At 44.5% G+C, this 25550-nt stretch overlaps 1 protein-coding gene across 2 annotated transcripts; it reads right to left on the bottom strand.

Moving 5' to 3' along the window:
• Positions 1-46: 46 nt before the first annotated feature.
• Positions 47-24906, bottom strand: IRAK2 (interleukin 1 receptor associated kinase 2). Of its 2 annotated transcripts, none has more exons than XM_066596990.1 (14): positions 24629-24906; positions 15912-16091; positions 14790-14969; positions 14525-14641; positions 14351-14445; positions 12667-12855; positions 12526-12575; positions 11191-11302; positions 7797-7906; positions 5105-5297; positions 3864-3926; positions 3567-3776; positions 3045-3432; positions 47-1744 (listed from the first exon to the last, which is right to left on the bottom strand). In XM_066596990.1, the coding sequence occupies exons 2-14, from the start codon at positions 16030-16032 to the stop codon at positions 1626-1628; spliced, it is 1947 nt and encodes a 648-aa protein (XP_066453087.1). In that variant the 5' UTR covers positions 16033-16091; positions 24629-24906; the 3' UTR covers positions 47-1625. The 2 variants fall into 2 exon arrangements, with proteins under 2 accessions (XP_066453087.1, XP_066453086.1); XM_066596989.1 differs by having other exon boundaries at positions 12526-12581; positions 24629-24905.
• Positions 24907-25550: the final 644 nt, after the last annotated feature.

The raw sequence follows: 25550 nt of genomic DNA, 5'->3' as shown, positions 1-25550 counted from the left end.
CTGTGTTTGACATCTGTGGCTTAAAGTGTTCAAGGAAACTGACTAATAAAATTTAAAGCTTTATTCATCACACACAATCTATAAAACCAATAATTATAGACATCATATAAAACAAGTATTTGATACTTTTTTTGTAGGGGATCTGCAGAAATTCACGCGTCTTACATGTGGATTTAATTGTTGATTTGCTGCAAATAGTACCCTATGCCCAAATAGTACCCAAATATGAAACTCTGCAGAATCAACATACTGTGGATTTCAAAATCCGCACTGCAGGTCAATTTCTAAGCAGAAAATCTTAGCAAAGTCTTGATGACATTCTTAAGAGCTGATCCACTTTGCTGGTGCTGCAATGCACTGTGGATTTGTCATCTGACAATCCGCACTGGGATCTGCAGCTAATACTCAGCATGTGAATGTAGCCTAAAGGGTTTGTCTGAGAGTAGAAAAACATGGCTGCTTTCTTGTCCTTTTTAAATGGGTATTCCCAAAATTACAAGTTTTCACCCATCCACTGGATGAGTGAAGACTTTTAGATCAGTGAAGGTCCAACCATTGGGACCTCCGCCTATTCCAAGAACAGGGACCCATGCTCCCCTTATTTTACAGCGATTGGGCATTTGGTCACACTTGCGTGGCATGGCTCCATTCGTTTCAATGGAGCAAACAGATAGTCGAGTGCTATGATCGGCTATTTTCGGCTATTTTCGGCAGCTCGTTGAAATGAATAGAGCGGCATTGCGCATGCGCGGCTCCATTCATTTTAATGGGACAGACAGAGATATCAGAGTACAAAGTGCTCAGCTACTTCCGGCAGTCCCATTGAAACAAATAGAGCTGCACCATACATGCACGCTGCCACTCTATTCATTTCAATGGGGCTGGCGAACATAGCGCTTGGTTGGATGGAGCCATGGGCGTGCATGCACGAATAGCGGCCCATTCACTGCTACATTAGGGAAATAGGGAGAAGTGATCCTACATTGCAAAACAGGGGTGACACGGGTTCCCCGTTCTTGGGATTGCTGGGGCTCCCAGCAGTCAGACCCCCACTGTTTAATCAGTTTTCACTACCATTCAGTAGTAATTTCATCCACTAACTGGAATACCCCTTTAAGCAATTGGCACTGAGCTGCAATACCAGATATGGTCCATATTAATGAACGGCACTGTTTCTGGAAGAAAGACGCCATGTTTCTTAATCTCAAACACCCCCTTTAAATAGCAAGGGTTACTCCTCTCCCAAGTGACCCCCACACAAACACACGAATCATGGGAGTTTGCACCAGCATCATAGCACTTTCCTCTCCTTCCAGTGATGGGGAAGAGGCAATCAAGTACCCAGCCAGGATGAAGGGAATTTCTCGAAGCGGCGGCATCTCTCCTGCATGTACGCCCATCCTCAGACATGACAGATGCACGACGCATTTACAGAACATGGCTGACTAGGAGGTAGTCTTCACGGAGGTAGTTGAAGCCGTTCCCCAGAAGTTTGTAGTGTTAAAGGTGTCTTTGTCACCTGCAAGTACTGGAGGCATCACAAATACGTGGTATTCCCAGGAAATATCCGTCAGCCCTCAAAATGGCCGCCTCCAGTGTGCACAGGAGAGAGGTACACAGAAAACTCAGGCCGAGTCAAACAGAACCGAGCTGTCCACCTTTTCATCTGCGTACAGTCTGATATCCTCCATCAGCTTCATTTTTGCTTCATTTATTTCAATTTCCCAAGATGGGTCGTTGCTTTCTGGTAAATGAGGTGAAAAAAAAGAGAAAACGGTAATTTACTCTCAATGATAATTTCTCATATTCAGTGAAAAAAATGGTGGACGTCTAGCCTTGCTAGAGAATGTCTTGCTAGAGAAAGCGTTAAGAGACTTTAACGCTTTGTGAGGTGGTAGAAAATTGTGCCACTTCATGCGATCCTGTGGAGAAAGTGTGACAGGACCTCTGCTTGACCACAGGTCGCTGCATAGTCGGGGGCCATGAATGTACACATAATGATGGCTGCCATCGTGTAACTGGGACAGTCCCTGTGATAATTATCAGGTGCCTAGAAGAATGTTGGCGTACATACCAATAGCTTGAGAACTCATGAAGTGTGATGGGTGCAGCATGTACAATGGCCGCCACAGTGGCCTCTATACTCTTAAAGTGACAACGCACATTAGATGAAAGTCAGTCAGACCCGCGGTGGGATCGATTATCTATCTAATGTGTAAGGTGGTCTTTTAAGACTGCCCCAAAAACAGACGTCAGGGAAAGAAGGATTGATCATGTTAGATTTCAACATGCCCAAACCTTTGTTCCCAAGGTAATATAAGCTGTAGTGGGGTCTGTAAAAAGGGACAGAGGGGTCTGTAAAAAGGGACAGAGGGGTCTGGAGGAAGGGACAGAGGGGTCTGGAGGAAGGGACAGAGGTATTAGTAGGGGACAGAGGAGTCTAGAGAGGGGAAAAGGTGTGTGGAGGGGAGAGCAGTCTGAAGGGAAGGGGACAGAGCAGTCTGAAGGGAGACAGAAAAGTCAGCAGGCGGATCAGAGGGGTCTAGAAGAGAGAACAGTGGGGTCTGAAGGGGAGCAGAGGGGTCTGGAAGGGGTGGCAGAGGGATTGAGAGGTAACAAAAGAGTCAGGAGGGGGCAGATGAGTCTGAAAGGGAAAAGAGGAGTCTGGAAGAGGGATCTGAAGGGGTACAGATGTCTGAAGGGGGTCAGAGGGACCTGGAGGGGATAAGAAAGCTCTGGGAGAGGGAAAGAGGTGTCTGAATGTTCGGTCTGAAAGGGCAGAGAAGTCTGAAGGGGGTCAGAGGGATCTGGAGGAAATAAAAGAACTCTGGAGAGAGACAGAGGTTTCTAAAGGAGACAGATGAGCCTTGTGGGGACAGAGGAGACTGGATGGATCAGCGGGGTCTGGCGGTGGTTTATGTCCCCCTCTCCACTATAAGCACATACACACTTGGCTAGTCTGGCACACAGGAGTATCCTAGAGTCACTATTTGTATGAAGAAAAGAGAAATAAAAAAGGGGATGGGGAAGGAATTCTGTAATACCTGTTGGTGAATTTGAGAACCTTTGGGTAAGGTCTCCTTCTGGGGCACATGAGTTGGCTTGATGTCCACCAGACGATGACTCAGTCCTGTACCAGCTATGCCCAGGATAAAGGTCGAAGCTTCCAGACTCGTCCAGTTCACACGGGCTCTTTTTGAAACCCTCATTTTGGGCTGAGCTATATATTGCACCTGGATCAGATACACTGTTCATGGACCAGGCAGCTTTGGAGGAAATGCTGTGCGGGGGCAGCGCTTCTCCTTGAGTGGAACCTAAGGACAAGGATTCATCGCATTCCTCCGGAATATTCACACTGAACATCATGTCCTCTTGGGGTTCCCTAAGAGCGGCTGTGATCGATTCCTGAGCTTTCTCCAGCACTTTTATGACCTGTAGAGGAATACAAGGAAAAATAAAGGGTTAATATAGACTTCTGTAACAACTAAAAGCCCTTAGGATAATAGAACATTACATGTTACTGGAAACAGTCAGCAAGCAGTGAGCTGTTCTGCAGTATGGGATACCTCTGATAATAACGCTCTCTTCTTGGTCAGACACAGGCAGATTGCAGATGCCCAGTGTACCGCAGAACTTCTCCCCAGTCGCTCCAGTCTTTTATCTGCGTATTTGCGGCTGATTTCGCTTGCGCAGAGAAGATCCACAGACTCCATTCTGTGACCGTCGGACTGCGCCTGTAGCCTCACCTGCTCCACCTCCGTCAGGATAAGATCTTTCTGAAGAGAACAGACAGCGCCATATTAGATAAATCCACGAGAATTAACTGGCGCCCGCAACAGAAAATCGGATATGGATGCTCTTACCAGGTAGGGGGGGTCTCTGTCCTTGTCGATGGGTTTCTGTCCTGTTAGAAGTTCTGTCAAAACCTAAAAGATCACATGGGGCCATCAGTGTGATAGGAAAAATCCTCTTTATGGTATCCGATAAGCTGATGCTAACCCATTTTAATAATAAACCTTAGGTCGTAGCAAAGATAAAAATATGGTCCCTTTCAGCAGCTGCTTGACACCAGCACAGTCCTAACCATTAGAGACAAGCCTTCCTGTTGCTCTCATCCCATTTGCACGATGTGGGTCCTTGTCTGCTAACACTGTAAGCTCCTGGTGCCGGTTCTCAACACCCATTCAAGTGTTCCTGCAACCCGGAACAGACCCCCTCATAGGTGGTGCTGGTTTCACTATCTTTTTCTTCTCTAAGACATGAGTATTGAAAGTAATGTGGAGGCATTTCTACTGAGTGGGGCATGCTTAATGAGGAAGGGGGGGCATATGCGGTTGTTATTACTGAGGGGGGTGGGCATTATTACTAAGTATGTTATCCGGGGATATTATTAACGAGGGGGGGGGGCATGTGCAGTCATTATTACTGAGGAGGGGCATGTGGAGGCATTATTGCTGAGTGCGCTATGTGGGGGCATTATTACTGAGGGGGGCATGCGGAGGCATTATTACTGAGTGCGCTATGTGGGGACATTATTACTGGGGGGGTGCATTATTATTACTAAGGGGGGGGTTTCAAGGGCACTATTACTGAGGGGGCGTTACGTGGGGAACTATTAATGCGAGAGTATACAAAGGGCCCTCTGTAGAAAGGATGTGGTCTAATGTAAAAAAATGTGCCATGGCGTGCCATGCACATCGCAAGTATTATCCCCGTTGTCATTGTTTCAAGGTTGGGAGACAAGTATCAGGAAAGGGGAGAGATTTATGCTGCTAACATATTTAGCATTTGCAACAGAGGCGCAGATCTAATACTTCTGAAAGCTGAGGGGTTGTAACAATTGTATTCACACTAGAGAACCCTCTGAACTAAATGCATCTCTGCTGCTGCAGCGTAACAGTATTGGGTCTCTGTAAGATTTTCAACTTCTGGATATAAACAAGAATGTTGTCATTCACTGACAGCAAGTAGATATCTTGTAGATAGTGATGAATTAAAAAGCAAAGTATATTACAAAGCTTTTACCCCCAAGTCCATGCTGGGGAACCCCTGTGGCATAAAGCAGGAGCCAGTCCTGCATTTGCTGCTGCTGATGGTTACTTACCACCCCACAGGAGAAGATGTCCATCTGCGCGGTGAGCAGGCCGCTCCGCAGGTAGCTATCGGGCAGGTAAGGCTGGAATCTTTGTAGCTCGTAGGTTTTCATATTTGTGTAATTTGCAGCTCGATGTGGACTGAAGTGAGAACCCGGATGGCCCAGCTTTGCAGTAAAATCTTCATCAAGGAAGACATTAGAACTAAAGACAACAAGAAAATAACCCCTTCAGGACCGATTGATACTTTCTTTTAATTTCATTTTTTTTCATCCCCGCCTTACAAGAACCATAACTTTTTAACTTTCTATTGACGGCTGTATGAGGGCTTGGTTTTTGCAGGACGAGTTGTATTTTTTAATGGTAACATTTAATACATAATGTATGGGAAAACTCATTAAAAAATTTAAAGTGGGGAGAGATTAAAAAAAATGCAATTGCAACATTTTTGGTGGGTTTAGTATTTACAGGGTTCACAGTGCACTAAAAATAGCATATGAACTTTGTTCTATGGGTCAGTACGATTACAGTGATACCAAATTTTGAAAAGTTTTTTTAATGTTTTTCGATCTTTAAAAAGTAAATAAAGTTTTTTCTTAAACAAAAATTGCTTTCTGTCCCCATATTCTGATACTTTTTTTCATTGATTGGGCTGAGTGGGGGCTTGGTTTTTGCAGGGTGAGCTGTAGTTTTTATTACCATTTTGGTGTGCATACATCTTTTTGATCACTTTTTGTCCCCCCTCCCCCCTTCCCTTTTACGGGCTTCACTGTGCAGGAAAAATATTGTGATATTTTAATAGTTTGGACCTTTATGTACATGGCAATATCAAATATATGGGGTTTTTAATTGTTTAGGGGTTTTTTTAATAAAAAAAATGTAAGTTTTTTTAAGTTTAAAAAAAATGTTTGTTAGATCTTTTTTTTTACACTTCTGTTTGGACTTGAACATGTGATTATTTGATTACCTCTAATATATGTACTGCAATACTTCAGTATTGCATTATATAACGATTTTTGATGTTGCCTATTAAGCTGGGCAGAGCTTGATAAGCATCTATGCGTGGCAACCCTGGGAGCCTTCAGTAGACTCCAGATATTCCATGCTAGACCTTCAACACCCTCTTATCACTGTGCAAGAGGTGCCAATGTAGTTCGGGAAGGGGTCATTGTCCCCCCCCAGTTGATTGTCTAGACATGTGATCAGTTTTGAATGTGGCACCTAAACAGTTAACTGTGGCAATCAGAGCTAAGTCTGACAGCGGCAGTTACCAGCAGCTGTCAGAAACAGCTGATAACCGCTGTGTATGAAGTGGACTTCCAGTCCAAAATTCTGTGCTGATTCCAGCTCACTTTACTGATACAAAGCTCTAGATCCCCTTCACACAGCCAGAGTTACAAGTGAGCTGGATCATATTTTCCTCCAGCAGGTTTCGGGGTATTCTGTAGCTTCCAAATTGTATAGTGTGCACACATCATCGACCAGATCAGACACAAGTGCTGGTCTAAGCTGGGAGAGTCTCTCTCCAATGAGTAGAGCCTCAGGCTTTTATTGTAACACATGATAACTGCCCTTTTATGGGCGTGCAACAGATTACATCAGTAACATATAGGATTCTCATTTGTCGGATCATGTAGAATCCCCCGCTCTCCCTCCCCACACCTCTCTCAAGTCCGGTCTACATAGGAGCCTTTGTCTTAACATGTGGTCAAAACTGAAAGTATCTCTTTGTTGGAGAAGTTTCTGTGGAGGAGGGGCTGGATACTCTTCTTCAGTATTGGAATGTGACTTAACTCTTTAAGAGGCTGCTTGTGGAACATTTGTATTAGGCTAACATTATACTACACACACATCTTTCACCATGCCATTGTCCAGCAATTACTATAATGAAATTATGCAGTCATTAGCCTCTAAGAGTTAAAGCCACTACAGCTGCGTAATACATCTACTTTAGTACAAATCAATAGACATTTTACACTAACTAATCATCATGTCTATCACAATAGATAAGATTTTGGTTGCCTACAGTCATCACTAGGGGAGCTCACTAAAGATGGATTTAGTATCAAAGTCAATGGAAACTGTATGACTCCATTTGCTGGAAGCTCCCTCTAGTGGTGTCTGCAGGTAGAATTTATCTATTTAAAGGGCCACAGCCATCATAGACAGTTATAGGATACGCCATACAGATCTGATAGGTGCGAGTACCATCTCTGGGGCCTGCACCTACGTTCAGAACACAAATCTGTGTGTACACACATAGTCAACCCTCTGTTCCTCCTTCCACCACCCTCCAGATTCAGATTTTATAATATCCCGTTTACTACAACTGCACATCTAAATTCTCCAATGCAGTAAAACTGCAGCAACCAGCCCTACACTGAAATCTCTGACTATGCCGGAAGGGGTTTGGAAACTATAAAGAATCTGGCATTGCTCATAGCACAGGGATTTCCCCTTTAACTTTTCCAATGCTTGGGCACTGAAAGGGTTAATTTATGTAGCAACTAGAAAAGAAGAACCAGAAATGAAGCCACAATATATAAGAAATAATGAGCTGGTAACTTCCAGCATTACAGAAGAATGTTTACACAGTTCTACTTTCTGGAGTTAGGGAAGTTGGAGGACGGCTAATGTCTGCACCTGTGGTTATCAGGACATGAAGTGACACTGAGACTGTTTCCACCTACGCAGAGCTCTTACCTCTTAATGTTCCCATGAAAAATCCCGGTTGCGTGCAAGTGATCAACACCTTGTAACAGACCCACAGCAATACCCAGTCTCTTCTCCCAACCGAGGATATAGGATCCAGCCTACAATATACAGAATATATAAAGTGAATCTCCATGTTATATATAGAATAAATCTACAACAAAAGTTGAGTATATGTGTACATTACATTACTTATCCTATATTATACTCCAGAGCTGCATTCACTAGTCTGCTGATTGTTATTGGAAACGGTCAGCAAGCTTGTTGACAGACATACCCACAACGGCTTAGCAGATGTGCGATAATGCAGGGTACAGTTAGGTTATCTTTTTAATAATTCTTTATTTAACAAACCACAAAGTGGATACGCAGCAGGGCAGGCAATCTCCACCTTGAGAAGATCTAAACTTGTCTAGCCATCATTGGTACAAAACATGAGTAATACAAAGATTGTAATCACAAACAAAAACCAACACTAAGTGAATATATCAGCAGAACTGCCGACTGCCACACAGATCCTGGTTGTTAACAATATAATAGTTAAATGTGAGAAAAGACGGAGGATGAAGAAGAGTAGGAAAAGAAGGGGGGGGGGGAATTTAGGGAGCTGTAGGGGCAACTCGATTCCTTGGGCATCGGGAGGAACAGTCAGACTAAGGGTAGCAAAGACTGCACAACTTATGAAATGTCGGCCAAAAGGCAATGGTACATATATGTTTGTTGGAATTCCATCTAGTAGAACCATGTCTTAAAAAACATATCATAAGACCATCTAAAGTTATATCATCGACCCTGGAAATCAGAGAGAAGGGATGGGGCCGTCCTCTTACAGTATAGATGTTATTTGTATAGCGCCAACTTATTCCCCAGCGCTTTCAGGTAATTTATTTATTACCGCCCAGCAAGCTGGGTACTTATTTTACCGACCTCGGAAGGATGGAAGGCTGAGTGAACCTTGAGCCGGCTACCTGAACCATGCAGGAACCTTCAGGTCGTGAGCGAGAGCTTAGGACTGCATTTCTGCTGCCACATGAGGAATACATGAACGGGCCCCCAGCACCAAAAACCGAAGTAGGACATTTTTATTGGTACGGAGAGGTAAATCGCAGTGATGGAGGAGGAGCAGCATCGAGTTCAGCTTCACATTTGTCCCCATGATGGAGCACTTCATCTGTTGCACTTCTCTCTAATACTTTCCAAGACGAAAAAGTGTGCAGAAGGGAACCTTCCTACACTCTGTCTCTCCATATCATCAGCACACTGGGTTCACATCAGGAATGAAAACATGCAAACAAGAAGGGACTCTGTGCCAGCGCAACAATAATTTAAAACTAGCCCCCTTATATCTGGAGGAGATGGAAACCTCATGCGTCAGTGAGGGTAAGACCAAGATCAGCTTCCCAATGCGCAAGATATGTAGAGGGCATCATATCCAATCCCAGAGAGAACTTTATGAAATCCAAGGTCTCCCACACGTAAGATGTCCTGGGCAAGTATGACCGGAGATAATGGCCCTCATATATGAATGTGTTTTATGACAGATTCATGTCTAAAACAGCACTAGACTAAACATGGAGGCTCTAGTACGTCCTATTGGGACGCCTCTAGCTTGGATACAAGATGTGATATGAGAGGACATAACTGGGTGAAATTGAGGCGCACAGAGTATTAGACAAATTTATGAATAGTTTGCACCAAAAAGAAGCAACACAATCAACAACTTTTCTTTTTCCCAAAAGCAGGTGTTGCAGGCGTCTGTTTATTTTTCCGAAATATTTATGAAGCGTTACTACAAGAGAGTTTCGCTAAAAACTGGCGCTAATAAAGTAAAGAGGCATTTGGCGCAAATTTTTGGATCCCACTCGTTTTGGCGCAAATCAAACTACATGGATAAGTTTTGTTTTCTTGATTTTGCCCCATTTTTTGCTTTATTATCATTATTCTGACTGTTGACTAATTACTTTATCCCTCTCCTAGAAATTGCCAGAATGGAATGAAACTTTATCTGTATGATTGTAACCTTGATATAAGTAAGTGATTACAATATCAGAGCAAAAGGGTCGTTTATTGTAGAAAACCGACCCCTTGTAGGGAGGCTCTAGTACCCTGTTGTACTGCCTCCAGCTTGGATGCAAGATGTGATAGAGGTGAGCATGGAGGCTCTAGTACCCTGTTCTACTGCCTTTAGCTTGGAGAGAGATGTGATACGAGTTGGCATGGAGGCTCTAGTACCCCACTGTACCATCTCTAGCTTGGATACAAGATGTGATATGGGCGGATATGGAGGCTCTAGTACCCTATTGGGATGCCTCTAGCTTGGGTACAAGATGTAATATGGGTGGATATGGAGGCTCTAGTACCCTGTTGTACCACCTCTAGCTTGGATACAAGATGTGATATGGGCGGATATGGAGGCTCTAGTACCCTGTTGTACCACCTCTAGTTTGGATACAAGATGTGATATGGGCGGATATGGAGGCTCTAGTACGCTATTGGGACGCCTCTAGCTTGGATACAAGATGTGATATGAGAGGACATAACTGGGTGAAATCTCTTCTCTGCGTCGTAGAGGCGTCTAGTGGTCAACAAGCTCTACACAAGTGGAAGAAGAGGTCACTACACACAAGGAGCCTCTGAGAGCCTTTGATAGTCTAAGGGGAGAATCAGTTTTAGGGCCTCCGGTGACAAGACCGTTCATCTAATCCCACCACAACTCTAATCATCTGCATATCTGCCCGAGATTTAACTGTGTGCCGAGTTTTGCAGCAGAATGACAACTTCTGAGGGTGGGATTGTTTTTTGTTACAGAGTGTAGATTATCTGTATCTACAGCCATTTTGAGGACAAACTGGAGAAGACATAGAGTGAAACAATGGAGGTGCAGCCATGTGTATGGAACATTTTCTAACCGAGGTATATCCAGGTCTCCAGATGTTAAGAGTTCTAGGAAGTGGAATTTAGAATGTGGGTCTGGACCTCATGATGGAAAGTCTATTAATCTGTCAGTAAATCCATGGACTGCAGGAAACTAAGAGGAGCACAGGAAGGACTCACAGACTACATATTGACATCACCCCCGGCATAATCACATGGCGTAGTCTCCGTTTACATCACTTTGTTGGGTTACATTTTCTGTATGCGCTGTAATTGTAAATGTGCACCAAATGTAACCCCACAATGTATGTGCCGGTATACCACAAAGCTGATATATCACGCATAGAAAGGTAAGATATGTAAGCATCATAGAGAAGAAGAGGACTTGTTTCTAGTTCTTCCTTTAAGGCTTCAATAACACGGGCATATTTGTAGTCTGTATTAAGTGGGTGTTTTTTACGTGGTTAATATGAACAGCATTAACTGCATTGATTTGAACCCTCAGACTCACGTTTTGTAAAGCAACATCCAAAGATCCTCTCTTCATGAAGCGGTATATGAGGTGGCACTGCCCACCGTCCGCGCAGAAGCCAAGCAGCTTCAGCAGATTAGGATGATGACACCTGTATGAGACAACAGAGAGGAAGCTATAGAAGTCCACATAAGATAGATGTCTGCTGACCCCACTGATCCGAGCAAGTATGTTACAGGGTAGTTGGGAATCCTCAGTGAGATAAACATATCAGCAGCACAAATCTCTCCTGTCCTGATAGTTTGTTACAATGTAACAGTGCAGGCAGGGGCCCCTACCATGAGGTGACCTAAGACTGCTGCCTCAGGCAGCAGTCTGCAGGACCTCAGAGGGGCAATGGGTTGCCACCCAGCCAGTATGCCCAAGAAGCATTTAACTCACTTGTTCTGTAATTCCAGTCTGACGGCAGAGGGGGTGGGCTGCCGATCCTGTAAACGGAGTGCGACTCCTGACCTCTCACCTAGTGTCTGCGTTCCTGCACGTAGATGCCAGCTCGTATATAGCACAGGCGCTGGTTGAAGAGGTTAGGAGTCACACTCTGTTCAGAGCCCCTGTCAAACCGGAAATACAGAGCAAGTGCGTCAAATGCTTGTCCGGCTGCTATCCAGCTAGAGGACACTATTACTACTGGGATCACTAAAGGAGGGGGGTCACTATTACTACTGGAGCAACTATGGGGGTCACTATAACTTCTGGGGCAACTAAGAATGACACTATTGGAGTCATTAAGGGGGCACTTACTATTAGGGCCACTACTGGAGGCACCATTACTCTATCACTTCAGACAAGTCTAAATATGTGTTGGGTATCTTGTGTATTGGTGCTTTCAATGCCTGAAAAATAAGTGGGTTTTTTTAGCATTTCATTCTTTGCCTCAGCCAGTATAAAGGCTTGGGGGGGCCCTGAATGCAGGTAACATGTATCAGTCTGAAGTCCTGTCTGTTTAGAATAGATACATTGTAACAAAGCCTCCAGGATTAGGTATGAACAGGTTTTCAGCCTTTAGAATGTTTCTATTCACTGACAGCAAGAAGAAATCTTGAAAATAGTGATAACATGTTGGCACAAAGGAGGGAATTTATTAAAGTAATTGCAAAAAAAAAGTTGCAAATTTCTGCTCAAGTTGTACTTCAGCAAACAAATTTGACCTTTTGTTCTTTTTTTTGTGCTCGGATCACCACATTTCTTTAAAAAGGGAGGGGCTTAGGAAAGGGGGCGTCACTTCCACAGCTCATTAGCTTTATTATAATTTACGCCAGAAACCAGCTGCAGGAAATGATGGAGTGCAGCGCGAACTGCCGCTGAGGATCTTACCGGAAACCTATTTGCGCCTCTTTTTCATAGAAGGAATCTGACTGCTGCATCTGCACCTGAAGAAAGCGCAAATACAGGAAGGTCATCTTGTGACACGTGCCGCAGAAATCTCCAGCAGAAGAAACTCCTATAATGATTTACCTCCTTCAGCCTCTTCACTGCATACATGTTGTCTCCTTTCTGTCCTAGAAAGACATCAGAAAATTGTCCGCTGTGTATCCTCCTGTCCGCGCTGAATCCGTCTGTTGTTTCCTCCAGTTGTTGTCTTGTCCAGTGCTGACATGTCGTGATTAGTGACAAGCTGATCTCCTGCTGCGGAGTACTGAGAACCTGCCATGACACAGGACAACAGCGTTAGTGTGCAGCTATAAAGTCCATATCGCTATATATATATATATATACCATAACTCCCAGTCAGCACGCCCGCTGCCTTGGGGTTATATTTAACTCCAATCTCTCCTTTACCCCCTACATCCAATCTCTGGCCCGAACATGTCAGCTGCACCTCAAGAAACATTGCAAGAATCCGCTCTTTCCTCACCGCAGACACGCTAAAACCGCTTATTGTAGCCCTCATGCACTCTCGGCTCGTTTATTGCAACTCATTGCTGATTGGCCTTCCCTGCGCCAGACTCTACCCTCCCCAATCCATCCTGAATGCGGCAGCCAGGCTCATCTTCCTGTCCAGCCGCTACTCGGACGCCTCTGCCCTGTGCCGGTCACTGCACTGGCTGCCCGTTAAATACAGAATTCAATTTAAATTGACTACCTTCATCCACAAAGCCCTCCACAGAGCAGTGCCACCCTATATTGCCTCCCTCATCTTAATCCAACACCCAGCCTGGGCTCTCCGCTCTGCTAACTAAACTAGACTGCGCTCCCCTCTAATTCGAACTTCTCACTCCAGCCTCCAGGACTTCTCCAGAGCAGCACCGGTCCTCTGGAACGCACTACCAAAGGCTACCCGAGCAATCCAGGACTCAGAAAACTTCAGGCGTCCTCTAAAAACGCACCTCTTCAGGGAGGCATACCACATTCCCTAAACAAACCCCTATGTACGCCGCCTGATAACATGCTCCCTGACCTACTGACTGCAATCCATGCCAGCCACCATCAACTGCCCCTGCAGTCATACCGATTCTGCCATCACATGGCTAAATGTCTGACCATTGTCTATGTGTATTGCATCCCTCACTCAACTCCTCGCCATACCGTGCACATCTCCAGCCCCTTTACCCTCTGTATCACCCCATTACTTGTAGTATGTAACCTCGTTGGAGCAGGACCCGCACCCCTATTGTTTACATCAACTGATTACTATGTAACCGTGGTTCTGTAATTTTTGTACTTTTGTGTTTCTGTATTTCCCCTGTCTATGTAACCGCAGCGGAATATATTGGCGCTATATAAATAAAGATTATTATTATATACAAGATGTATAACTTATACAAGCCATAGACATATAATTATATACAGAAGATACCCAGGTTATACCAGCATGCTCCATATTACTATATACAGGATGTATAACTTATACCAGCTGTACATATATAATTATATGCATGCGATACAGATGTTATACCAATATGCTCCATATCACTATATACAGGATGTATATAACTTACACCAACTGTACATATATAATTATATACAGGAAATACCCAGTTTATACCAGCATACTATATACTATTATATACAGGATGTATAACTTGTAGCCCTTTGTACATATGTAATTATATACAGGAGATACCCAGGTTATACCAGTATGGAGTATAACACTACGTGGTGGTACAGCCTTATACAAGGTGACAGTGAGGACACTTACCTGATCTGTACTGGACACCTGGTCAGAATACGATAGGGACCTCAGCAGCTCTGATGGGGGTTGTGGTGGTAAAGGCAGTGACTGCATTATGGATCCTGTAATACAGAGGACACGTGAGCCACTGCTGACCTCCCACGTTACGGTCGGCACGATACAATCCAATACAGTCTTTACCTGCCACTATTTCCGTAACACTGTTGCAGTTGCTGCAGTTTCTTCCTGCTCCTCCAGAATCGTGTGGAGCCTCTCGCCTCTCATCGGTCACAGGGGTCGTCGCCAGACTGTAGGGGGCTACATAATACATCAAGGTTTATATTAATTCACCCTCAGGAAACTTTCTGTACAGTCAGGCTCTATAGCATTGGTCATGCTGAGCTGACTAGTTCATGAATCTAATGCCAGAGCTACAGTTAAGACTGAAACTAACACAGACACTTACACTGCTGGAGAATGTTTAATGCCCGATAGAGCTGCAGTTTCTGAAGAATGAACTGCAAGTCCTGGACGGTGGCCAGCTGCTGCCCCCAGCTCCAGAGCAGCTCACGCGTGACATAATCACCCGATCTCCGCCGCATGTAGAAACGCTGGATACTTGTTTGGTCGTTCAGAACATGTGATGCTGAGAAAGAAAAAAAAAACAAATAGAGTGCCATGTAAAATGTAGATAGGATGATGACGCATGTCAGAGATCTCTGCTTGCTGTCAGTGAATGGCAATTTTGAGGCTAAAAGCCTGTTAGACGTAAAAAAGTATAGCGGAGACCATACATGCCTGTGCCCCACAGCAAAACTGCACACCTTTATATGATATAATTTATAAATCTTTTTACACCAGTTTCTGGAGTAATTTTTATGCAAGTGGGTATTTGTGCAAAAATGTGCAACTATTCATCATTCTGCGCCAGCCCCACCACTTTTCTGACAGGTGGGTGGGGCTAGTAGTGAAAGGGTGTGGCCAGACGGAACTACAGGACAACTTTTGAAAATATAGCTCTATTAAAAAGTTAACAGTGGGGGGGGGGCGCAAGTAAAAAAGCGGGTGTAGTCATCTGTAGCCTGTCAGATTTACTATAATTTACTCCAGAAACTGGCATATGTTATTGCTAAAATCTACAGCAGCTCCGAGCTGGCAGAGATTTCAGTCTGGCGTACACAGGGCCATCAGATGTGACAAACGTATTAAAAGGCCTGGGCACCTATTTGAGTAAATACACCCCAGTGTTTCTAAGGGGGTGAGTGAGAGCAGAAAAGATGAAACCTTTCCAGCCAACATCTGAATTCAGCTCTGGATACATACTCATTGTAAAAACTATCAAACCACTCGCCAAGCAGTTACATCTCAGGCAGATATATGCTTCCATATATATATATATATTCCTTCTAGGGGAGGGAATGTTTCTGATAATGAGCGCAACTAGAGTTATAAGAGAATTCAATATTGGTGCAAGAGGAATAACTGAAGATAATGTCAAATGAGATTTTGCAAAACGTCTGAAATACGGATCATTCCATGAAAAACAAATATTCTATCCTGAGAGGAACAAACAACGCAGCTCTCTTACCAAAGCGCATCCATTCCCAGTCGTTCAGGCTGTCAATGCAGCGGCAGAAGTCGTCCAGAACTCGAGGTAAGATATCAATGATTAGAGTGGGTGCCCCGCTGTCGCTCAGGGAAGACGCCATGCTCGCCTTTTATTTTTTTGGGGGGGGGATCAGTGGCCTCAAATATAACGCTGAAAGTTCTGTAAAGTCAAAAGTTAAGCAAAATAATAAATATCATCCTGAAATGGACGAAGACTGTTTGGGTGGCTTCACATGGGCGAGAAAATAGCGCGATTTTTGCCTGCTGCGATAGTAAAAAAGCAGAATATGAAACCAATGATTTACAATGGTTTTATTCCCACCTGCGATGTGTTCACTGATGCGATGCTGAGAGGGTAAATAATGGTGGCTTGCTCTATATGCGCTCCTTTCCACTGGCGATAGCGATATTGCAATGAGGAAATCGCAGCGATATCGCATTTTGCTGGATGCGATGTCATTGCCTTAGCATTGTGACTTCCCTGTAAAATCCTTGCATTGAATTGCAAAAGTGTTTTTGCACGTTGTGCTCTCACGCGTTTTTTTAGCGCAGGAGACTGCCGCAGGTTTTCATGGAAAAATCGCATTGCAACACTGCAAAAACTCAAGCTTTTGCGATGCGAGAAATCTCCCTTCCCATTGAACTACATGGGCAAGAGAAAAAAAATCACAGAAACAATCCTCCTGCTGCCATTTTTTATCCTCACAGTGCAGCCTGCGCTAAAACATTGCAAGTGGAAAGGCTCTCATTCACCAGCGTGTTTCTTTTTCTTGCAAGAGCTCTCACTCTCGCAGCGCACGAAAAAAGTGCAATTTTCTCGCCAATTGCGGAAGGGCCGCGGGTCAGACGTCCGCGCGGAATCCGCTTAAACATAGAGCATCCTGTGATTTTTCCTCCACAAGCGGAAAATCACAATTGATTTCTGCTCATGTGCAGGAAAAAAGCTTTTCCATAGCATACTATGGAAGGTATTTGCTGCGGAATCCGGAGGCGCACGTCTGCTTCGGATTCCGCAATGCAAATATGCCTCTGTGCAGCTGACCTTATTTAGAGGTATCCGAGAGCTGAACCACTATATCTAAGACCCCATTTACATGGACAGATGATCGCTCAAAAGTCACTTAAATGACAGTTTGAGTGACAGTTTTGAGCGATCATCTTTGCATAGTCTATAGTAGCTATGTAGCTACTTAAGAGCTATGCAGGCGGAGCTGGACACCACCGCTATCGCTCAGCGAACAATACAGCTGTTTTGCATAAGCAAACAGCTGTATTGTTCTCCGCGATTACAGCTCGCGTCCCACTGTGAACTACCAGCAGGGTGTGAGCTGAAAGAATCTTATCAGCGCTGCCGACTGTGATAACAGCCTGCACCGCTGATAAGAGCTCATCGCTTAATTCAAGAAAACTAGAATTGAGCAAGGAATACTCGTGCACGAAAACTGCACGATGTCCGTGCATTTAGACCCAACGATTCTTGCTCAAAGGACAGCGTTGAGTGAATTTTGAGTGAGAATCGTTGGATCTAAATGAGCCTTAAGCCTGCCGTATTATAAGTATGCAGTCTCTACACACAGTATTTTTGTGGGGAAGGGGGAGGGTAATTTTGAGTTTTGCTATAGGGCCCCATGAGTTCTATGTACACCCCTGCTTGCTGAACCTGTTGTAGGTTCCAGCATATTGACAGTTGGAGGACTAAGACTGTTCTAAGATCCATCCAGCAAGCGGATTGACAGACTGTTCTCTAGCACTGACTGTAATAACAGGGGAAAATAAGAATGAGATGTGAAACCAACAGTTTGTTGCCAGGGGAAGGAGAAGATGACAGCTTAGATGTTTTAGCCATGGGGGAAGGAGGAGATGACTAATGTTCACTTTATTGCCAGGGAGAAGTAGTTCAGGCTGCATTGTCGGCTGTCTGTGGCCAGAAGGGAGGGCTGACAGTGCGATGCCTGCCTTAAACAATAGTTCAAAGCAGATTTACTGTGTGGAGAGCACATGGACTGCAAATACGCTCTTGTGAACTGTACTATTTATGACCTATCCTCAGGAAAGTTGATCTGCTGATTAAAGAGGCTGCAGTGCTTCAGTGAACGCTGTGGCCTCTTCTCAAGACTATAACGTCACTTTTATTGGTGACATGACACGAGAGCAGCTCAGTCATATTCAAGTGCATGGGATGCTGTGATACTAGGCACAGCCACGATACAATGAATGGCGTTGTGCCCACTTTAGACTGAATTTACAGTGGCGCTCACCGAAGCTCATCTGTTACTTCAATCAGCTGATCGGTGGGGATCCTAAACAACAGACCCCCCCTCTGATTAACCATCGATGACCTATCCTTAGCACAGGACATCAATAATATAGTGCTGGAAAACCCCATTAAGTCAGGGCTGTTTATTTCCCAGCGTACTGTCTAGACATGATACAAATGTAACAATCAGCAGGCTCATTATGTTTTCGGAAACACCACAGATTTCACCAGGGAATTTTATCTCTTGTGATGCATCATATTTGTGTCATGGAATCGCAGCAAAATGCACAGTAGAAATGATCTGCTACATATGTAGTGCGGGTAACATGTATCAGTGTGGAGTCCGGGATGTTACAATGTATCAGTGCAGGTAACATGTATCAGTGTGGAGTCCAGGACGTTACAATGTATCAGTGCAGGTAACATGTATCAGTGTGGAGTCCGGGATGTTACAATGTATCAGTGCAGGTAACATGTATCAGTGTGGAGTCCGGATGTTACAATGTATCAGTGCAGGTAACATGTATCAGTGAGGAGTCCAGGATGTTACAATGTATCAGTGCAGCTAACATGTATCAGTGTGGAGTCCGGGATGTTATAATGTATCAGTGCAGGTAACATGTATCAGTGTGGAGTCCGGGATGTTACAATGTATCAGTGCAGGTTACATGTATCAGTGTGGAGTCCGGGATGTTACAATGTATCAGTGCAGGTAACATGTATCAGTGTGGAGTCCGTGATGCTACAATGTATCAGTGCAGGTAACATGTATCAGGGTGGTGTCCGGGATGTTACAATGTATCAGTGTGGAGTCCGGGATGTTACAATGTATCAGTGCAGGTAACATGTATCAGTGTGGAGTCCGGGATGTTACAGTGTATCAGTGCAGGTAACATGTATCAGTGTGGAGTCCAGGATGTTACAATGTATCAGTGCAGGTAACATGTATCACTGTGGAGTCTGGGATGTTACAATGTATCAGTGCAGGTAACATGTATCAGTGTGGAGTCCGGGATGTTACAATGTATCAGTGCAGGTAACATGTATCAGTGTGGAGTCTGGGATGTTACAATGTATCAGTGCAGGTAACATGTATCAGTGTGGAGTCCGGGATGTTACAATGTATCAGTGCAGGTAACATGTATCAGTATGGAGTCCGGGATGTTACAATGTATCAGTGCAGGTAACATGTATCAGTGTGGAGTCCGGGATGTTACAATGTATCAGTGCAGGTAACATGTATCAGTGTGGAGTCCGGGATGTTACAATGTATCAGTGCAGGTAACATGTATCAGTGTGGAGTCCGGGATGTTACAATGTATCAGTGCAGGTAACATGTATCAGTGTGGAGTCCGGGATGTTACAATGTATCAGTGCAGGTAACATGTATCAGTGCGGAGTCCGGGATGTTACAATGTATCAGTGCAGGTAACATGTATCAGTGTGGAGTCCGGGATGTTACAATGTATCAGTGCAGGTAACATGTATCAGTGTGGAGTCTGGGATGTTACAATGTATCAGTGCAGGTAACATGTATCAGTGTGGAGTCCGGGATGTTACAATGTATCGGTGCAGGTAATATGTATCAGTGTGGAGTCCGGGATGTTACAATGTATCAGTGCAGGTAACATGTATCAGTGTGGAGTCCGGGATGTTACAATGTATCGGTGCAGGTAATATTTTTCCGTGTGGAGTCCAGGATGTTACAATGTATCAGCGTGGAGTCCGGGATGTTACAATGTATCAGTGCAGGTAACATGTATCAGTGTGGAGTCCGGGATGTTACAATGTATCAGTGTGGAGTCCGGGATGTTACAATGTATCAGTACAGGTAACACGTATCAGTCTGGAGTCCAGGATGTTACAATGTATCGGTGCAGGTAATATGTATAAGTGTGGAGTCCGGGATGTTACAATGTATCAGCGTGGAGTCCGGGATGTTACAATGTATCAGTGCAGGTAACATGTTTCAGTGTGGAGTCCGGGATGTTACAATGTATCAGTGTGGAGTCCGGGATGTTACAATGTATCAGTACAGGTAACACGTATCAGTCTGGAGTCCAGGATGTTACAATGTATCGGTGCAGGTAATATGTATAAGTGTGGAGTCCGGGATGTTACAATGTATCAGTGCAGGTAACATGTATCAGTGTGGAGTCCGGGATGTTACAATGTATCAGTGCAGGTAACATGTATCAGTGTGGAGTCCGGGATGCTACAATGTATCAGTGCAAGTAACATGTATCAGTGTGGAGTCCGGGATGTTACAATGTATCAGTGCAGGTAACATGTATCAGTGTGGCGTCTGGGATGTTACAATGTATCAGTGCAGGTAACATGTATCAGTGTGGAGTCCGGGATGTTACAATGTATCAGTGCAGGTAACATGTATCAGTGTGGAGTCCGGGATGTTACAATGTATCAGTGCAGGTAACATGAATCAGTGTGGAGTCCGGGATGTTACAATGTATCAGTGCAGGTAACATGTATCAGTCTGGAGTCCGGGAAGTTACAATGTATCAGTGCAGGTAACATGTATCAGTGTGGAGTCCAGGATGTTACAATGTATCAGTGCAGGTAACATGTATCAGTGTGGAGTCCGGGATGTTACAATGTATCGGTGTAGGTAATATGTATCCGTGTGGAGTCCAGGATGTTACAATGTATCAGCGTGGAGTCCGGGATGTTACAATGTATCAGTGCAGGTAACATGTATCAGTGTGGAGTCCGGGATGTTACAATGTATCAGTGTGGAGTCCGGGATGTTACAATGTATCAGTGCAAGTAACATGTATCAGTGTGGAGTCCGGGATGTTACAATGTATCAGTGCAAGTAACATGTATCAGTGTGGAGTCCGGGATGTTACAATGTATCAGTGCAAGTAACATGTATCAGTGTGGAGTCCGGGATGTTACAATGTATCAGTGCAGGTAACATGTATCAGTGTGGAGTCTGGGATGTTACAATGTATCAGTGCAGGTAACATGTATCAGTGTGGAGTCCGGGATGTTACAATGTATCGGTGTAGGTAACATGTATCCGTGTGGAGTCCAGGATGTTACAATGTATCAGCGTGGAGTCCGGGATGTTACAATGTATCAGTGCAGGTAACATGTATCAGTGTGGAGTCCGGGATGTTACAATGTATCAGTGTGGAGTCCGGGATGTTACAATGTATCAGTGCAAGTAACATGTATCAGTGTGGAGTCCGGGATGTTACAATGTATCAGTGCAGGTAACATGTATCAGTGTGGAGTCCGGGATGTTACAATGTATCAGTACAGGTGACATGTATCCGTGTGGAGTCCAGGATGTTACAATGTATCAGCGTGGAGTCCGGGATGTTACAATGTATCAGTGCAGGTAACATGTATCAGTGTGGAGTCCGGGATGTTACAATGTATCAGTGTGGAGTCCGGGATGTTACAATGTATCAGTGCAAGTAACATGTATCAGTGTGGAGTCCGGGATGTTACAATGTATCAGTGCAGGTAACATGTATCAGTGTGGAGTCCGGGATGTTACAATGTATCAGTGCAAGTAACATGTATCAGTGTGGAGTCCGGGATGTTACAATGTATCAGTGCAGGTAACATGTATCAGTGTGGAGTCTGGGATGTTACAATGTATCAGTGCAGGTAACATGTATCAGTGTGGAGTCCGGGATGTTACAATGTATCGGTGTAGGTAACATGTATCCGTGTGGAGTCCAGGATGTTACAATGTATCAGCGTGGAGTCCGGGATGTTACAATGTATCAGTGCAGGTAACATGTATCAGTGTGGAGTCCGGGATGTTACAATGTATCAGTGTGGAGTCCGGGATGTTACAATGTATCAGTGCAAGTAACATGTATCAGTGTGGAGTCCGGGATGTTACAATGTATCAGTGCAGGTAACATGTATCAGTGTGGAGTCCGGGATGTTACAATGTATCAGTACAGGTGACATGTATCAGTGTGGAGTCCGGGATGTTACAATGTATCAGTGCAGGTAACATGAATCAGTGTGGAGTCCGGGATGTTACAATGTATCAGTGCAGGTAACATGTATCAGTGTGGAGTCCAGGATGTTACAATGTATCAGTGCAGGTAACATGTATCAGTCTGGAGTCCGGGAAGTTACAATGTATCAGTGCAGGTAACATGTATCAGTGTGGAGTCCGGGATGTTACAATGTATCAGTGCAGGTAACATGTATCAGTGTGGAGTCCAGGATGTTACAATGTATCAGTGCAGGTAACATGTATCAGTGTGGAGTCTGGGATGTTACAATGTATCAGTACAGGTAACATGTATCAGTGTGGAGTCCGGGATGTTACAATGTATCAGTACAGGTAACATGTATCAGTGTGGAGTCCGGGATGTTACAATGTATCAGTGCAGGTAACATGAATCAGTGTGGAGTCCGGGATGTTACAATGTATCAGTGCAGGTAACATGTATCAGTCTGGAGTCCGGGAAGTTACAATGTATCAGTGCAGGTAACATGTATCAGTGTGGAGTCCAGGATGTTACAATGTATCAGTGCAGGTAACATGTATCAGTGTGGAGTCCAGGATGTTACAATGTATCAGTGCAGGTAACATGCATCAGTGTGGAGTCCGGGATGTTACAATGTATCAGTGCAGGTAACATGTATCAGTGTGGAGTCCGGGATGTTACAGTGTATCAGCGCAGGTAACATGTATCAGTGTGGAGTCCGGGATGTTACAATGTATCAGTGCAGGTACCATGTATCAGTGTGGAGTCCGGGATGTTACAATGTATCAGTGCAGGTACCATGTATCTGTGTGGAGTCCGGGATGTTACAATGTATCAGTGCAGGTAACATGTATCAGTGTGGAGTCCCGGATGTTACAATGTGTCAGTGCAGGTAACATGTATCAGTGTGGAGTCCGGGATGTTACAATGTATCAGTGCAGGTAACATGTATCAGTGTGGAGTCCGGGATGTTACAATGTATCAGTGCAGGTAACATGTATCAGTGTGGAGTCCGGGATGTTACAATGTATTAGTGCAGGTAACATGTATCAGTGTGGAGTCCGGGATGTTACAATGTATCAGTGAAGGTAACATGTATCAGTGTGGAGTCCGGGATGTTACAATGTATCAGTGAAGGTAACATGTATCAGTGTGGAGTCCAGGATGTTACAATGTATCGGTGCAGGTAATATGTATAAGTGTGGAGTCCGGGATGTTACAATGTATCAGTGAAGGTAACATGTATCAGTGTGTAGTCCGGGATGTTACAATGTATCAGTGCAGGTAACATGTATCAGTGCAGGTAACATGTATCAGTGTGGAGTCTGGGATGTTACAATGTATCAGTGCAGGTAACATGTATCAGTGTGGAGTCCAGGATGTTACAATGTATCAGTGCAGGTAACATGTATCAGTGTGGAGTCCGGGATGTTACAATGTATCAGTGCAGGCAACATGTATCAGTGTGGAGTCCGGGATGTTACAATGTATCAGTGCAGGTAACATGTATCAGTGTGCAGTCCGGGATGTTACATTGTATCAGTGCGGAGTCCGGGGTGTTACAATGTATCGGTGCAGGTAACATGTATCAGTATGGAGTCTGGGATGTTACAATGTATCAGTGCAGGTAACATGTATCAGTGTGGAGTCCGGGATGTTACAATGTATCAGTGCAGGTAACATGTATCAGTGTGGAGTCCGGGATGTTACAATGTATCAGTGCAGGTAACATGTATCAGTGTGGAGTCCAGGATGTTACAATGTATCAGTGCAGGTAACATGTATCAGTATGGAGTCCGGGATGTTACAATGTATCAGTGTCGGTAACATATATCAGTGTGGAGTCCGGGATGTTACAATGTATCAGTGCAGGTAACATGTATCAGTGTGGAGTCTGGGATGTTACAATGTATCAGTGCAGGTAACATGTATCAGTGTGGAGTCCAGGATGTTACAATGTATCAGTGCAGGTAACATGTATCAGTGTGGAGTCCGGGATGTTACAATGTATCAGTGCAGGTAACATGTATCAGTGTGGAGTCCGGGATGTTACAATGTATCAGTGCAGGTAACATGTATCAGTGTGGAGTCCGGGATGTTACAATGTATCAGTGCAGGTAACATGTATCAGTGTGGAGTCCAGGATGTTACAATGTATCAGTGCAGGTAACATTTATCAGTGTGGAGTCCGGGATGTTACAATGTATCAGTGCAGGTAACATGTATCAGTGGGGAGTCCGGGATGTTACAATGTTTCAGTTCAGTGAAAACTTCAGTAGTGTGCGATTACCATAGAATAATATGGGGCCGTATGCTGACCGTGTGTCATCTGTTTTTTTAGACTACACCAAAAAAAGTTAGTGTGTTGGAGGCCTTACTTGTACTTAACGTATGATATCCACATAGTTTCAGCGCAATCTATAATTATCGACACTGACAGGGCGCCTCCTTACTTACGTGATGCTGCCGGGTCCTGAATGTGCTGCAGAGACCGGGAAATGGAAAGCTGTGAAGATTAGTTAATATCCGTCCAGTTACATAAGAGTCAGCGCTGCGATTTGTCACAGCAAATCCAAGTGATTCATGGCTGTGTATGTTCCGTGGAGCTGCAGGAATCCTGCTTTATATAATGGGAGGTACATCATTGTAGGGGGCAACCCTACGCTGCTGCTGCCAAATCACCCAAGTTCCTTTAATGTCATACAGCAGATAGACACCAAGAACTTCCCCGCTAGTAAGTGGTGCGGGGAGGGGTGAGGCAAGAGGCAATGATCTCATAAAACCAGTAGTGCAGGAAGTGTGGCTTACTGCAACATCTCTGATTCAGGAAGGGGAGGGGGGCAGTGGTACGGTGGGGGGCAGGTGATCTGGACAGGTGGTCTACAGTCCGGGGTGAATGCACACATGGCAGATTTGTTGCAGAAACTTCTGCGACTGACAAGCAGCTCTTCATCTACATGCAGTTCTTGTCGCTGCAGGTACACAGATTTCTGGTAGCTCCAATCAGACGAATGAGATATTCGCATCGTAACACTGTATAATGAAAAGTTCTGTGACTTTCTAATTGACTTCGGGACAGATTTATTAAAGTGGGTGTCTGAGACCCCACACCAGTCTTTATTCCTCTAATTATGTTACATGAAGCAACTTTATAATTTACTATTAAAAATATGTGCGGTTTCAGTCCATGAGCCACTGCTGTCAAATCAACTGCCATCTGCTGACATTAAGGACACAATTCCATGGACCTCTATATATGTAGGAGCGCCCCTATGATAAGGCGACCTCAGACTACCGTCCAAGCCGCAGCCTGCAGGACCTCAGAGGGGCGGCAGTGGGCTGCCACCCAGATGGTAATTATTTTTTACCGGTGCACTCG

Source organism: Eleutherodactylus coqui, chromosome 3 (genome assembly GCF_035609145.1).
Source record: "Eleutherodactylus coqui strain aEleCoq1 chromosome 3, aEleCoq1.hap1, whole genome shotgun sequence".
NCBI lineage: Eukaryota > Metazoa > Chordata > Amphibia > Anura > Eleutherodactylidae > Eleutherodactylus > Eleutherodactylus coqui.
This window is presented reverse-complemented; position numbering and strand designations above follow the sequence as displayed.

Coding starts and splice junctions, on each gene's coding strand:
- IRAK2 (XM_066596989.1), bottom strand. CDS start 16,032: ATGGCGTCTTCCCTGAGCGACAGCGGGGCACCCACTCTAATCATTGAT. Junction 14,970..15,911: donor CTGGGAATGGATGCGCTTTG/GTAAGAGAGCTG, acceptor TTTCTTTCTCAG/CATCACATGTTCTGAACGAC. Junction 12,856..14,350: donor AGGTGTCCAGTACAGATCAG/GTAAGTGTCCTC, acceptor GTGTCATGGCAG/GTTCTCAGTACTCCGCAGCA.